Here is a 15,880-nt window from a genome sequence, read left to right as displayed (position 1 = left end):
AGGAAGAAGCAGGCTCCATGCACCGGGAGCCCGATGTGGGATTCGATCCCGGATCTCCAGGATCACGCCCTGGGCCAAAGGCAGGCGCCAAACAGCTGCGCCACCCAGGGATCCCTCTTTCCAGGCTTTAATAGCAGTTTGTTCACTTACCTACCCTGACAGTTAAGCCAATGCCACATTTTAGATTCTTGTGAAAACATCTCATCCTACTATCAATTGCAAAATTAGAGAAACACTAGCTGTACCAACATACCTCAAGTTTTCAGTATTTTTTAATTAAACAGAGGTTTATTTCTGGTTATATAAGTAGAATCTAAGACAGGTTTTCAGTGGGCGTACTTTCACATGGTAATCCAGGAACCCAAGCTTTTTCCATTTTGTGACTCTCCCATTGCCTTGGGCCTCAGAGTCTTTCAGTTTCAGGTGGCAGTTGGTTAAACAGGGAGTGGAGGAAGCACATTTGCATATAGCCACTTTAGCCCCAAAGTGACACCCATCACTTCTACTCACAACCTATTGGGGTAAGAATTAGTCTTACAGCTTTGCATAAGTGCAAGAGGCAGAGAGGGACACAGCATAGGGTGGGGTGAGGAGCCTGAAAAATGGGTCTGTGATTGAAGAGTCTCTTGCCAGCAACAATTCTACATTATGGAAGGGAACTCAAGTCTTCAGTGGATGGTTGGCTGTCTTTATCACATCTGCACTAAAGGAAATTCTAAAGGAATTATTTTAGGTAGTTGGAAATTTATCTCACAGGGAAAGTCCAAGTTTCAGCAAAAAATTAAAGAGCAGAGAAAGTTGTAGAAAACATTAAATGAATACTGACAAGTGGTGAGAAGTGGTTGGATTCTAGATATACTCTGAAGGTGGAGCAAATTGGAGTTGCTGACAGACTGAATGTATGGTAAGAGATAGTTAAGGAAGACTCCAGTTTTGAGCTTAGTTAGCAGGAAGGATGAAAATCCAATATAGTACCATTCATCTCCTCATCTAAGCCCAAAGCTTAGCCTGCTATGCCTATGAGCAGTGAAAGAAACCCCAAGCCCTTAGATGACAGAAGCCAACATCCTCACCCTCCCAAATCCAGAGAAGCTGCACTGCAGTTTTTCACGGCTTTTCTAGGTTCCTGCACCGGGCCTTACTCTTACTTTCTTCCAAATTCAGCCATGAATGTAAGTTTGCTTATATATTTTCTCTAGCACTTCTGAGTAGTAATAGTGGCAGGAGGGTAATGGGGTTACTTAATCCACCATATTGCTAGATTTATTAACTTTTCATTAGATTATATGTCTTTCTTATGGCAAAAGTGGCAACATCTAAATCCCACAAAAATGGGCCACCTGGGTGGCTCAGTGGTTGAGCATCTGTCTTTGGCTCAGGTCGTGATCCCAGGGTCCTGGGATCGAGTTCTGCATCAGGCTCCCCATAGGGAGCCTGCTTCTCTCTCTGCCTATATCTCTGCCTCTCTGTGTCTCATGAATAAATAAAATCTTTAAAAAAAAAACTTTAAAAAAAATAAAAATAAAAAATCCTACAAAAATATGGCAAAAAATTTTGAAGTTTTATTTCACTTTACTGCCTTACCTTCCAAACAAATCTCTTTTATGCATACATGATTACATGAAGAAAAATTATTTCCTCTTTGAAGACAGTTGAAGAGAAGCAACTCCATAAAATACATTTGACTGAAGTATTTTACAGTTTTTCTCACACAGATAGCACATAATCATTCTCATTAAACCTCCATATTTTGCCTAATGAAATTAGTTTTCTCTCTTTTCCCTTGGTCCCTATGTAAGAGACTCTACTGAATGTTTTTAGGAAGCCGATTTGGCTTATCAAAAACTTTGGCTTATCAAAAACTAAGTCAACAAGCTTTTCAGTCAGCCTACAGGTAAATAGGGGTCATGGATTTTATTTTATTTTTTTTAATTTTTTTAAATTTTTATTTATGATAGTCACACAGAGAGAGAGAGAGGCAGAGACATAGGCAGAGGGAGAAGCAGGCTCCATGCACCGGGAGGCCGACGTGGGATTCGATCCTGGGTCTCCAGGATCGCGCCCTGGGCCAAAGGCAGGCGCTAAACCGCTGCGCCACCCAGGGATCCCGGGGTCATGGATTTTAATTTGGCAGATTAAGCAGGTACATTTATCCTGGTATACTCTCATAACTCCAATAAAATGATAAGTTAAGCAATTAGGGATTTTAATGTATAAATCACTAGGACAAAAAACAAGAGAGAGGCACCTGGGTTGTTCAGTTGTTTAAGATTCTGACTCTTGATTTAGGCTCAGGTCATGGTGTCAGGGCAGTGGGATTGAGGCTCCACACTCTATAGGAAGCCTACTTGGGATTCTTTTCCCCTTTGTCTGTCTCTCCCTCCCTTTGCCCCTGACCCCATTCACACTCTCCCTCTCTCTCTCTAAAATAAAATAAATACATCTAAACACACACACACACACACACACACACACACACAAGACAACAGGTAAGAAATGTCAACAATTTTGGAAGCTAGAAAATGGATTATGAGTACTTGTTAGCCTTAGTAGAGCAAAAAACTCAAAACACATTTGCAGAAGATACTAAGATGCAATGTGATCCAGGCCATAGAACCTTGGAAAGGACCAGAAATTGGAGATACATGGTACTTGTAAAAGTAGACATGCAATATAAGTCTAGAAACAAGAGCCTAGGTACAAAGTCTTTCAAAGGAACAAGTTACCTTTAGAGCCCTTTTCCTACTTTTTACAGCCACATTGCTTCCTCTCCTTAACCCTGACAAAAGATGTTATTATCTAAAAACAATAGACCAAAGAGGCTCTAAACTCAGACACCATGTGCAATTGAGGCCAGAGTGATCAACAATATTAAAATTAGATGGATTAAGTGAAAAATCTTTTTTTTTAAGTGAAAAATCTTACCCTGAATATCTAGATTTTGATATGGTGACCACTCCCCCAACCTCTGTCTTCAGAAGACATTCTGAAACAATAATAAAAAGCTATATGCAAGCTTATTCATAGAACAAAAGAGATCTTTTGGAAATTAAAACAGTAAAAATTTAAAATTCAATAGAATTATTGTAATATAAAGTAGAGATACTCTCTCAGAAAGGAGAGCAAAAAGAGAGAGGAAAGATAAGGAAGACAGTGAATCAGTCTAAGAGATCCAATATATGAATAATGGGAGTTTCAGGGAAAAAAAAAAAAAAGGCAATCAAAGGAGAGAAAATCAGAGTAATACAAGAAAAATTCCTAGAACTACGTAGCATGAGTTCCCACATTGAATGAACAAAACAAGGACCATAGCAGGAGACGTAATCCTGAAATTAAAGAACATCAAAAAGGAAGAAAGATTTTAAATGTTTTCAGCGGGTAGCCTGGGTGGCTTAGCGATTGAGCCTCTGCCTTTGCCTCAGGGCATGATCCCGGAGTCCTGCATGGAGCCTGCTTCTTCTTCTGCCTATGTCTCTGTCTCTCTCTCTCTCTGTCTCACTCTCTCATGAATAAATAAAAGCTTTAAAAAAATGTTTTCAGAGAGGAAAAAAAAAAGATTTCGCAGTTAGAATACCACATTTCTCACTATCAATATACAGGTGCTAAAGAAAAATAGAATGGTGTATGTTATGCACTGTTGCCAATACAGCAGTGAGTGAAACATACCAAAATCCCTGCCTTCATGGAGCCTCCATTCTCGACAATCATTAAGTAAAATTTACATAACGTGGGGCACCTGGGTGACTCAGTCAGGCATCCGTTTCTTGATTTCAGTTCAGGTCATGATCAAGCCCTGTGTCAGGTTCCATTGCTGAGAGCAAAGCCCATTTAAAATTCTCTTTCCCTTTCTTAAAAAAAATAAAAATTTTTTAAATTACATAATGCTAGATAAGTACTTTAGAGAAAGATAACGTATTGAAGGGGAATATTTTCTAGGATGGAGATGAGGGGTAGCATTTTCTTTTAAGGTTTATTTATTCATGAGAGACAAGAGGGAGAGGCAAAGACATAGGCAGAGGGAGAAGCAGGCTCCATGCAGGGAGCCTGATGTGAGACTTGATCCCAAGGACCCCAGGATCATGACCTGAGCCAAAGGCAGATGCTCAACCACTGACCCACCCAGGCATCCTGGAGGGGAGCAATTTATTTATTTATTTATTTATTGAGAGAGAGTGTGAGCAAGAAGGAGTAGAGGAAAAATCTCAAGAAGACTTTGACCTGAGTACAGAGCCCAACATGGGGCTCCATCTCATGACCCTGAGATCATAACTTGAGCTGAAATCAAGAGTTGGCCAATTAACCAACTGAGCTACCCAGGCTCCCCATGGTGGGGCGGGGGGGGGGGGGGGTGGCAAGCGATAGCTATTTTAAATAGGGTTGTAAGGGATAGTGGCAGTTAAATAAAATCATAAATTGAAGACGAGGAAACTGCAGCTCAAAGAGTTAACTTGGTCAAGTTACTCTTCAATTAACATGGGAGTTAATAAAGCTAATAAAAGTACAGTTGAATATAATAAGGAAGGCACCTGGAATCTTGGTGCATCATATTATAAAAGCTGTTCAGACTTATTTGGTCAAAACCAAGCTAAATCTGTTCTTTTAGACAGTTCCAAGAAGTATTGGGAGTGTGCTCATTAATCCAGGTACAGAAAGAAAACATTAAATTTGTGTGTATATTTATTTCAGGCCAAAGAATCTCAAAAACCAAGAAAGATTCTTAGGAGGATATGGTGGAAACACTTCAAAAAGATCATAATCATCACTGTGGTAATTCTCCTTTCAATCATCATCATTCTTTTAAGTACAAATGTAATACCAACCTGACCCTTTCTCTCACCATGCCCAGCAGTTACCAATAAATGGTTATATGTAAACATAGAGTTCCACAACCAACAATTATGAAGGCATTCTCTGGTGGAAGCCTGGAACAGAAGGGGGTTGCAAGTTTTTCCTTGTCCCTTCAGTGTGCCTTATTGACTCTTGCCCTTGTACCTCTTCCATTTCTGTAATTCCGTTTGTTTTTTTTTTCCCCCCACTGCACTAGCTACTCCCCCAGCCTCCTTTCCCTTTGTTAAGATTAAGAACACAAACGGGGGAATGAGACCACTGAAGTTTAACTCTCCACTCAGCCACATACCATCTAGGTGACTTTGGACAAGTAATTTAACCTGCGCCCGTTCCTTATGTGTAAAATGGAGCTAATAATAATACCACATAGAATTATATCTACCATATAGTAAATGTTATTTAAGTGTTAACTCTTATTTAATAGGAAAAAACAGTTGCATTTGTGGCATTAATTAAATCTCTATTATCTTACTCCTTACTCAGAAGAAAAATGACTGTGATCTTATAATTCCCTTAGGAGTCTTAACATAAGTACACAATCCAGAAATAGACATTTACCTCTTCTACATATTCTTTAATTTGAAATGACAATTCAAGCCATTGTTTTATACTAGCCATTTCTTTGGGTAAAAATTTTTTTTTTTAATTTTTATTTATTTATGATAGTCACAGAGAGAGAGAGAGAGGCAGAGACACAGGCAGAGGGAGAAGCAGGCTCCATGCATCGGGAGCCTGATGTGGGATTCGATCCTGGGTCTCCAGGATCGCGCCCTGGGCCAAAGGCAGGCGCCAAACCGCTGCGCCACCCAGGGATCCCGGGTAAAAATTTTTAAATTAGGAAGCTATATTATTTCTCTAATAAATCACAGGTCCTCTTTTGCCTCCCTGTTTTTTTTTTCACATGATATTTAATCCAATAACCTCAAATCGCTAAGAATTCTAATAACTAAGTATCCAACTTCACTTTGCAGTTGGTAACAAGGTTTCCCAAGTTCTATTTCCTAAGTAGGAACTTGAGGTCTAAAGTCAGTTTTAAAAGTCATTTAGCAGGGTGCCTGGGTGGCATCAATTTAGCATCTGCCGTTGGCTCAGGTGATGATCTTGGGGTCCTAGGATCCAGCCCCTCTGGGCTCCCTGCTCAAGCAGGGAGTGGGCTTCTCCCCCTCCACAACCCTCACACTCTTCTCTCAAATCAAATCTTTTTTAAAAAATTAAAATTAAAATAATTTAGTGGTCATTTAGTGATCCATGGGGAAGAATAAAAGAACAAGGGTTCCTGTCTGCTAGAGAACACATTTTAATTCTGATAATGATCAAGTATCAACATTTTATTTATTTATTTTTTTAGGTATCAACATTTTAATTAGGCACCAAGCTTCTTGTTTCTCCAGCACAATATCACCTTTCAATTCACCAAATACTTTTTTAAAGATTTGAAGTGTTAGAAACTTTGGAGTTTCTGTAATTTATATCCAGAAAAAAATAGGTGATATATTGAATATATACTCTGATATAAGGTATTAACTGCTTTGGGTGAGGAGTGTCTCATTAATCTTACAATGACATAAAGAGGTAAAAACTATTAAGTATAATGTTAAAGCACATGGAACAATGGCTAGCACATTAGTCCTACGTGGATGTTTGTTCATATTATCTTTATTTTGTAGATGAGAAAATACCACGTTAAATGACATGTTCAGGGTCACACAGCTAGGAAACATATTCACTAATTCAAATATTGGCTGTAGTATATATGAAACCTGTATCCTGGGCAGCCCTGGTGGCGCAGCAGTTTAGCGCCGCCTGCAGCCCAGGGCGTGATCCTGGAGACCCTGGATCAAGTCCCACGTCAGGCTCTCTATATGATGCCTGCTTCTCCCTCTGCCTGTGTCTCTGCCTGTGTCTCTCTGTCTCTATGAATAAATAAAATCTTTAAAATAATAAAAAAAAAGAAACCTGTATTCTTAACTCAAAGTATATCACCTGATCCCATAAGTTAATTGCAGGCCAGGTAAGACACATGAATATTTTTGCTTTTAGTAGGTTAGTAGATTGTTCTGGGGAGGGTGGGGAGAGACAGGAATTTGAAGAGGGAGTATTGAGAGAAAAGGAATTGTCATGGATTTTTCTATTAATTTTTGAGGCCTATATAATGTATCTCCTAACATTTCTATAATTTATAATTATGTATAAAATATCTGCGGGGCAGCTGGGTGGCTCAGTCATTTAAGCCATCTGCCTTCGGCCCAGGTCATGATCTCGGGATCCTGGGATCAAGCCCCGAGTTGGGCTCCCTGCTCAATGAGGAGCCTGCTTCTTTCTCTCACTCTGCTTGGGTGTACTCTCTCGAAAAAATGAAGTCTTTAAAATATGTGTTTCTTGATTGTCCTAAGTACTAGTATAAATATTGCTAGAAGTCATGAACTTAAAGATCACCTAATCTTCCTTCTCCCCAATTTTATATATTAGGGTGCCAACACCCAGGAAACTAAAAATGAAAAACTTATACAAGCTCCTCTCCACTTGCAGTACTTAAGTAAAGCACAGGCTATCACCCTGGTTCCAGGCAGGAAGTCTCATATAATGCCTATGTTCCTAGGCAGTCTTAGAGCTTAAGGGTTAAGAAAAAAGCACTTGTTTATTAATAAGGAGTGTTTACCTATTTGTACTACATTTGTCAGATAATACCTAAGTAGAAAGAAACAAATATTAAGGCAACCTTAGACTTTTCATTCATTTCTGCATTCAAATATTATTCAGCTCCTACTCTGCACTCAAACAGTCCTAACATTACGATTTATTTTGTTACACATTGATAGAGACAACTGTTTGAGAAATTAGTGGCTATATATAGAAGTATAAGAAATGGATCTAATCCCAATGAAAGTTTACATTCCAGTCGAGGAGGCAAGACCTATAAAAATCATAAACACATTGCAACATCTACTTAAGTGTACATTGCCTGGCAGAGAATAAATTCAAGAAAGATAATGATCAACACCAGCTCCAGTCACTGAAGATTATTTCATGGGTTTTAAGTGTGATAGTAATTGGATCTTACTAGAAATTGAATTTATCTCCATAAGTAAAGGCAGTCAACAGTAAGTTATGTGATTGAAGTTACTATGTGCCAGTAGATTATTTAATACAATTCTGAGGTAGGGACTACTATTTCTATTTTAGAGATGAGAAAACTGAAAGATAAGCAGTGTCACTTGCCTGATTCCACTGGGCCAGTAAGAGGAAAAGATCAACAAATGAAGACACCACTTCCTGTGGGGGTACAGAAGGTGGACTAGGCCTTAGGAGTCCAATTGTACACTCAGTCCTCAAATGGCCTGCAGCAGAGCTCAGCCTGTAGTTCTTCATTTCCCACACTTTAGGGGTGCTTTAATTCACTCCTTTGACACTGTCTTCTCTAGCAAGTAACCTCTTCTGAATTCCTAACCATTTTCCAACTCTCTACTGGATACACCCACTTAGATATCATGCAAACACTTTAAATTTTAAATCCCCAAACTACATATCCTTCCTCCTTTCCCCACAATGTTTACTTGACCTTATTTACTTCTAAAGGGATCACGCTATTTTGTAAACCAGACTGCTTTAGACCACTTTGCTCATCTCAGATTACTTACCAAATTCAAGGGACTTTTATAACAAATCTCCTGAAGGTTCATAACCAGGGAAGCCCAGAAGAATTTACAAAAGCAAGGAGGGGAGTCCTGGCAGGTACCCAGGCAAACTTTAAAAAGGGCACTCATCCTATCATGGGCAGTTATGTATGTCTACTCCACATGAGCCTGGCCGTATTATATTCTTCATATTCCGACTGCCCAGCACATATAGGCATAAACACTTTTCATATGCATGACTTCCATAGCTCTTAAACAGTTTATAAAACATGAAGCTTTAGCCTTCAACCATCAATCATCAGATTTACGTAAAAAATACAGATGCCTGGGCTCTACCTCCTGAAGATTCTACTTAAAGCTGGGATGGGGCCTTGAAGTGTTTAACCTCACAATCAAGTTGAGAACCACTAATCCCAAAGCATTTTCACATGCCTATCATCTAAAATCCAAGAGGAACACAGAATTCTGTTCGAAAACTGATGCTTAGAGAAGTTAAATTTTACTTGCCCAACATCACAGGGTAAATGACAAAGAGTTGGATCTCAGAAACATTCATTTGAAATAATCTATGCCACTGGAACGTATTAACGAGAAATTGTTTTTAAGCCTGGTATATAGAATGCCCCACACATTTTTAAAAATCTGAAAAAGGATTTTAAACTTGTTTCAAAATTTCATATTCTCATTATAGAATCACTGAACCTAAAATAACAAAACCCATTATTTAATTTGACCTGATTTTTAGGAAAAAAAAAAGGCAAATCACAAGCTGGTTATATAGTCAGAGGTCATATGGGGCAAAGCAGAACTGCTCACCAAACCATGATCTGCCAGAATGGCAACCCCTCTCTTGGCAGGCCAGCAATAGGACTGAATCATATTTCTCAGAGTTCTCAAGGGACACAAACAGGAAATGGAATAGTGAAATGATGTTATATTAGGCTTCCTCTGAATTTACACTGATAATGAGTACCTTGGCTAACATTAGTGCTACTGTACACATCTAATCCAATTTGCCATCCTCTGAAAAATATACACAAGTCCACATAAATAGTAGAGGACTACCAACACTTTTAGTGGTCTTACCACATTTGACAGCAAACCCAGTAGAGGCCAGAGAATGAACATCGCCATATAGAATCATCCTTTCTCTATTCTTCCTAACATTCTGGAGAAAACCAGAAATTACCCTTTTTTCTTCCATTAAATTCAGTGACTCCTCAAACTTAGAACATTATTTGACCATTATGCCCAATCTAATTTTCAAAAGAATCCCATCATTTAACACTCTTATGACATTTTAAACATCATAGTTGTCTTACCTTTTAAACTAAGAAAATAAGACCTGTTATTTGATGGTATTCATCCAATAGTGGAAAGCTTAAATTTAAAAAAAGAAAGAAAAGAAAAGAAAAAGACAGTGCAAAAAATGCATGAGTGCTGTAAGAGTTTAATTGTAAGACAAAAGCACTACATTATAATTTGAACATAAGTAATCTTCCAGAAAGAAAACTTAGTGCAAATTAAAACCCCACTAAAGCCCACTATAAACTTAATATGAAGACTCTAAAAAGGCTTCTAGAAATGGAAACACTTGGTTCTAACAATTTGTTGAGGGAGAATATGTCTTGAAAATGTTAAGTGATACAGAGAATATCATGTTAGTTTAAAATCAAGTCAACCAGGTACTAAAAAAAAAAAAAAAAAAAAAAAAAAGACATGCTGATAGGTCTTAACACATAAAACTAATTGACTAGTAGTAGCATGCTTTATATATCAATGATTGTAGAAGCAGTGTACAACAAATTACTGAGCATTTCAAAGTTTTATTGCCTTAGCCAATTTCTTAACTACAGTGTAATAATCAAAGAGCCATCTTCCAATTTTTATTTTAAAAGGGTTCCATTTCATCAATGAGATTGGCAAGTGTCTTCTAAAAATGTGATTAATCCCTGTGTAACCCAAGGCCATCTATACAACCAAAAAAAGTGCAATCATATCATTCCCTTTCTGGAGTACTTACTCAAAACATAACTTCCATGACATGTTAAATGTCGCTTTTGGGTACTGACATTAACAGACCTCTTAAGTTTCTTCTAATATTTTATTTGAGAAATAAAAGATCGAGAAATGTAACCTTGCAAATTCTAAAGTGCAAATACAATATAGCCTATCCCATTACAAAATAAAATGCATACTAATTAACTGTGCAGTAAACTATCAAGTGACTTATCAAAACAGAATAAAAAAAAATCCAATAGCTTCTATCACTGTCCTCCTCTAAAGCTTATCTGTACTTTCTCTGAAGACTTTAAGGAATTCCTCTCATGACTACTAACGTAACTGATTTGGATTGCTATTAACAAAGAACACCTTGCTCTTACTTAGGATCTAATTCCTATGAAGCAATACCTTTTTAATAGTAAAATAATTTTGTAAGGTTCTTTTTTCATGCCCTTAAAGCACTCCTGTCCCCCGCAATTTACAGGACTTACTGGGGCAAATTAACACTTAGCAGTTACCCACAGCTCAGTCTTCCTAAATTGCATAGTCCTTGGATACCAGTCATTACCTAAGACTACTATACTACAGCCATTCAAGATGGGGAGACTGCCGAATTACTTGAGAATCTTAAAGATACCAAAGACAGTGGAGCAATATGTAACCAGACCACCACAAGATAATAGCAAGTCAATTTCAGAGTTGCTAGTTACCAATTCATAATGGAATGGATGAGTGACATCAGTGACAAACCAAAGAGGCAAAAATGCAGGCAATATGTGTATCATTACCTACAGAGAATTTAAAAATCGTAAAACCAACTTGCCATGTCTCTACATCCCTTTTCCACTGGGTAAACTACTGCTCATTGTCATCTTGTACACTCATTAGGAAGCAAAGTCTTTCCAACTGTTTTTTCAAGCTAGACTTGGGAGTTCATGATTAAAATACTTGAGTATTGTTGTTTAATGGAACATGCTCCTTTGTCTTTACATGACATAATAGTAAAAACAAAAAATCCTTAAGAGATAGCATAACTATCTTAAAGCAAAAACATGTAGAACTTTAGGGTAGCTAAAATCACTTGGGGGTGTGTAAAATATATGCTCCTAGAGAGCAGCCCCAAACAATTCTGATAGAAATGGGCTGCAGGCCTCTTTGAAATGGCGAGAATTAGAATCAACCCATGCCCAATTTATCATATTATAGGCAACTAACAGCAATCAACAAGCCAGGCTGACTCAATTTGCACAACTGGATATTCATGTTGCCAGAATCATTTTAGCGGTGGAAATTTCAGGCTAGACTCTTAAAAAGGCCAGCAGTGAAGAAGGGATAAAGAATGCACTCTGAGCTAGTCGATAGTAAATATCAGTTTTTATGAATAGTTTGGGGTCATACTTAAATGTTAGAATGCTAATAAAGTTACCTTAAGTAAAATGCTCCCCCCAAAATTTACTGAGATGTGTCAGTTTACTATATGGACCTAGATTTTGACATTTCAGGTTAATCTGACCCCAAATAAAATTATGCATTCCAGAACCAAAACAAATGCTATGGTAGATAGTGGTTTCAGTTCTGGTTTTCAAAATTCCCAATACCTCAAGACCCTAAACATAAAGTACTTCTTAAAGTACAAGATAACAATTTCAAATAACTTTTCCAAGCAGTCAAAAGAGCACATAAAGTATGGAATGCACAGGCCTAATAACTTGCCTCATCCTAATGTTATTAATGAAGCCACCTTTCAAAATTTATCTCAGCATGAATGGCACCTGGACAGATGTTCAATATAATGTATTATAACCTGATCACAACAATGAAGCAACTGCCATCCCAGTGTGGAAATAGTAATGTAGCACCAAAACTTAAGACTTTTAACTCATCAAAAGTTAAGGAATAAAAGACAAACCCCAAAACCCCAAATAGATTATAACTCACCTGGTAACACACATCTAGTAAACCAAAAGGTATCAAAACTTCAACTAGGACAGTAGACCAAGAAAGTACAGACAGTACTTGAAAAGAAGTGGGATTGATAGCTGTGGTAAAAGTCTGCAGAACTGGAATTGAAATCAAAGCAACTCACACTGTCCATTAGTAGAAATTGGTTCTATAATAAACTAGCTACTTTTGAAATTTACTTTGTTGGCCAAATTCTGGAAAATACTGTTCTAGAATACTATCTGCATTTTAATTTACCTGCCCCCTTTATCACCAACCACCCCCACGCAAAAACAAAAAACCACACACACACACCTGCTAAAAAATAGACCACATCATTCTTAGTCCCTTCTGAAATCCTACTAAAACCCAATTTTTTAAAGAGGGGAGGGGAACAACATTTAAAAACTGGGACGACAAAGAATGGGAAGGGAGACAACAATGGAATTTTGGAAACTGCGAAGCTTATCAACAAATGGTAGTGGACTCCACACAAGAAAACTGAATATGCTATTAGCAATGAGAGTAGCTCAGACTGTACCTCAGAAACCCCCCCCCCCCCCCCCCCCCCCCCCCCCCCCCCCCCGCCAAAGGCTCAGCAATTGACAGCTCAGGTACCTTTAAAAACAGAGGTAAAAGGACAAGGATGATTGATTCAGTCTGTTTGACAAGCAGTTAAACCCACCATCACCGTTTCTCTGTACTGACAAAGAATCCCATATTCCTGGCAGATAATTGGAGATTACCTGAAGTAAGAAAAGGTGATCTTTGTACTCAATAGGCATGGAGTGAATAAAGTACTTATTCAGAACCCTCAGCTGCCTTCCCTCACTGGAATCCTAGAACACTGGCAGCTAGGTTTTTTTACCCTTTAGGCAGGAGAGGAGACAAAGACTTCTGGTGAATCTCACCAGCTTAAGAAAGGGGAGGGGGGAGATTATCAAGGGGTTCCTAATAAAATCACATTCTGATCACTCAATAGTGAACCCCAAAGTTAACAAGCCCTAGCCAATTCACAACATTCACCTTTATACTGTCCACTCCTAAATAAGAGCCAAGGATCACCCAACATTTGAGGGAAATTTGCAGTATGAAAGACAGAAGCTCAACCAACAGGAAAGTAAAGCATCTTGGAAACAAACCTTTCAAGTTACTACTAACCTCAGAAATGAGGAAAAGATAATAATGCATCCATGTAAGAACACGTTACTATTTGTAACACAGGTTGAAAAGGGGGGAGGGTCTTATGAAATTAGATAATTAAAACAAAACAAAAAAAAGCTGTAAGATTTTAAGTTGTAAAACTCACTCAGAACACACTGCAATGGAAAATAGATGTCCAGGGCTCAAACTTAAATTCCAGAGAACATAAGATTGGGGTGGTGGTGAATGAGATGAGCAAAGAACCATTTCGGTAGCATTCCCCAAAATTGAAGAGCAAGTTTACATAATAACAAGACCCACTGAGTGCCCAACACAATGGATGAAATAATCTCGTCATAAAATTTGAGAACACTGGCAGAGATAAAACCTGGAGCAATTTTAGAGTAAAAATACTTCATATGAACAATCAAGAACCAAAGTGCCATCCAATTTCTTCACTAAACCTAGAATTCTCTAGCAAAACTAGTGATCCACTTAAGAGGACAGAACAGACCTTTTTAGACAGAAGATCTCAGGAACAGAAAGATGGGCTGCACAAAAATGAGCTCTGAAATTCAGCAGGTGGAGGATCTAACCTGACGGGCAAACAGAACCACAGAACGATGGCAATGCCCTAACTCAACAGTTATTCAACAACTTCTAAAGGGCTATCTGTTCAGGTTAGAATATAGAAGGAAAACATGAAGCTACTAAACTTATCAGCATAAAATGAGAAACTTTCAATTCTGTAAGTTTGAGACTCAATAGTGCCTGGTACGAAAACATACTCAAAACAAAAAAACAAACAAACAAAAAAAACCATACTCTTCTAGATCAAGACATAATGCCTGAAATTGAATCAGAGAACAGCACTTCAATGTGACTCACAATATATGGAAACAAATAGTATAAAACGCAAGCTGCTTTTCCTTAACTCTGTGCTACTTTTACAAAAAGTCAGAAGTGGGAATGAATCACCCCCCCAAACTTAAAATATTAAATTATTGGGAGCAAAGAATTAAACCTGAGTACTGCTTTAGTGTTTTCTAATTACATCTACCAAATCATGGGGTACCAATTCTGACAAAGAATCAAAATCAATCAGTTTTGTGTTAGCCAATGTAGGCAAACCTCACTTTTTAAAACCTAGTTTTAATCAGTTTTAACCTTTTTTAAAAAGGTATTGATGTGAAAAAAAAAAAAGGTATTGATGTGGAATATTTACATGAAATAAGCATAGTGCTATTTAACAATCTGAACACATTCTTAGAATCAGGGGCCTGTGAACTTTTTCTGTAACTGGCCAATGTTTTAGGCTCTCCCAGTTAAGTTCTATTCAACTCTACTGTAGTGCAAACAGCAGCCATACACAATATGGAAATGGGCACAGCTATACTGCATTGTACAGGTATACGAACACGCTGCCGGCCCCCAATGTATCACCCAAGTCAATTTACTTCAGTAGCACTCAATTTTGCTCACTAAAATGTCTGCCTAGATGGGAGGTCTTATTTTTAACAATTCCACAACGGAAACCAATATTGTAAAAGTCACTTCTATTACGTACAGAATTTAAACCATTTCTCATTTATGTTTTCATCTAGCCAACTTTCCTCAGCAGTTTGGCTGGAATTAGTTGGCTAGACAGGGTCTGAAATTACCACTCAGGGTAAAACATTTATCATTCTCAAGTCATAATTAGAAGAGATTTTCCAAATTGATGTATCCATTCCCTTAAAATGCCAGTAACAGATACTAAATCCTTCCAACTCAAAGTTTATCAATTTTTACAAGTAAAATAAATAAAAAACAAAACTCATCTGCTCTACTCCTAAACCCATCAATTAACTAGGCTCCCAGATACACTTTCTTAGAATGACTCAAAACTCCTAATAACACCCTCAAATCCCAGTCTGGGATATTTTAAGGTGCTAACCAAAAACTAAGATTTTAAAATATAGAAATAAAATCTTATTCAAATGAGCACACACATACAAAAACACAGAATACATCTGTTTAATCCTCCCTCAACACTTGAGTATCTATGGATCCACCACAGCCCTAATAAAAATCTCTAAGCTACCTGCATTTCTATTAACAGATTTTCTTAGTCCTTATTTTTTTTAATGGAAGCACAAAATATTAAGTATCTGTGTGCAAAACGGTTCTTGCACATTTATCTAGACTTGTTCTAAAAAACACAATACATATTAAGCAAAAACTGGGCATTTGGGAAAGTATTCATATAAATCTTAATGGCTAACATAAGTGTAGTATTAGAACATTCAACAAACAAATCAACTGCATTA

At 37.7% G+C, this 15,880-nt stretch overlaps 1 protein-coding gene across 5 annotated transcripts in view; it reads left to right on the top strand.

Moving 5' to 3' along the window:
* The window catches only part of LOC478449 (vesicle-associated membrane protein 714-like), a 77,812-nt gene that overhangs the window by 31,150 nt on the left and 30,782 nt on the right, over window positions 1–15,880 (top strand). For 4 of the 5 annotated variants that reach the window (XM_038582308.1, XM_038582307.1, XM_038582310.1 and 1 more), the window contains one exon: window positions 4,687–4,767. In XM_038582308.1, the coding sequence (XP_038438236.1) occupies window positions 4,687–4,767 (81 nt within the window). Of the gene's footprint in view, window positions 1–4,686; window positions 4,768–6,196; window positions 6,672–15,880 lie in introns of those variants that run through there. The other variant, XM_038582311.1, reaches the window with a different exon arrangement.

This window comes from Canis lupus, chromosome 32 (assembly GCF_011100685.1).
Source record: "Canis lupus familiaris isolate Mischka breed German Shepherd chromosome 32, alternate assembly UU_Cfam_GSD_1.0, whole genome shotgun sequence".
Taxonomy (NCBI): domain Eukaryota; kingdom Metazoa; phylum Chordata; class Mammalia; order Carnivora; family Canidae; genus Canis; species Canis lupus.
This window is presented reverse-complemented; position numbering and strand designations above follow the sequence as displayed.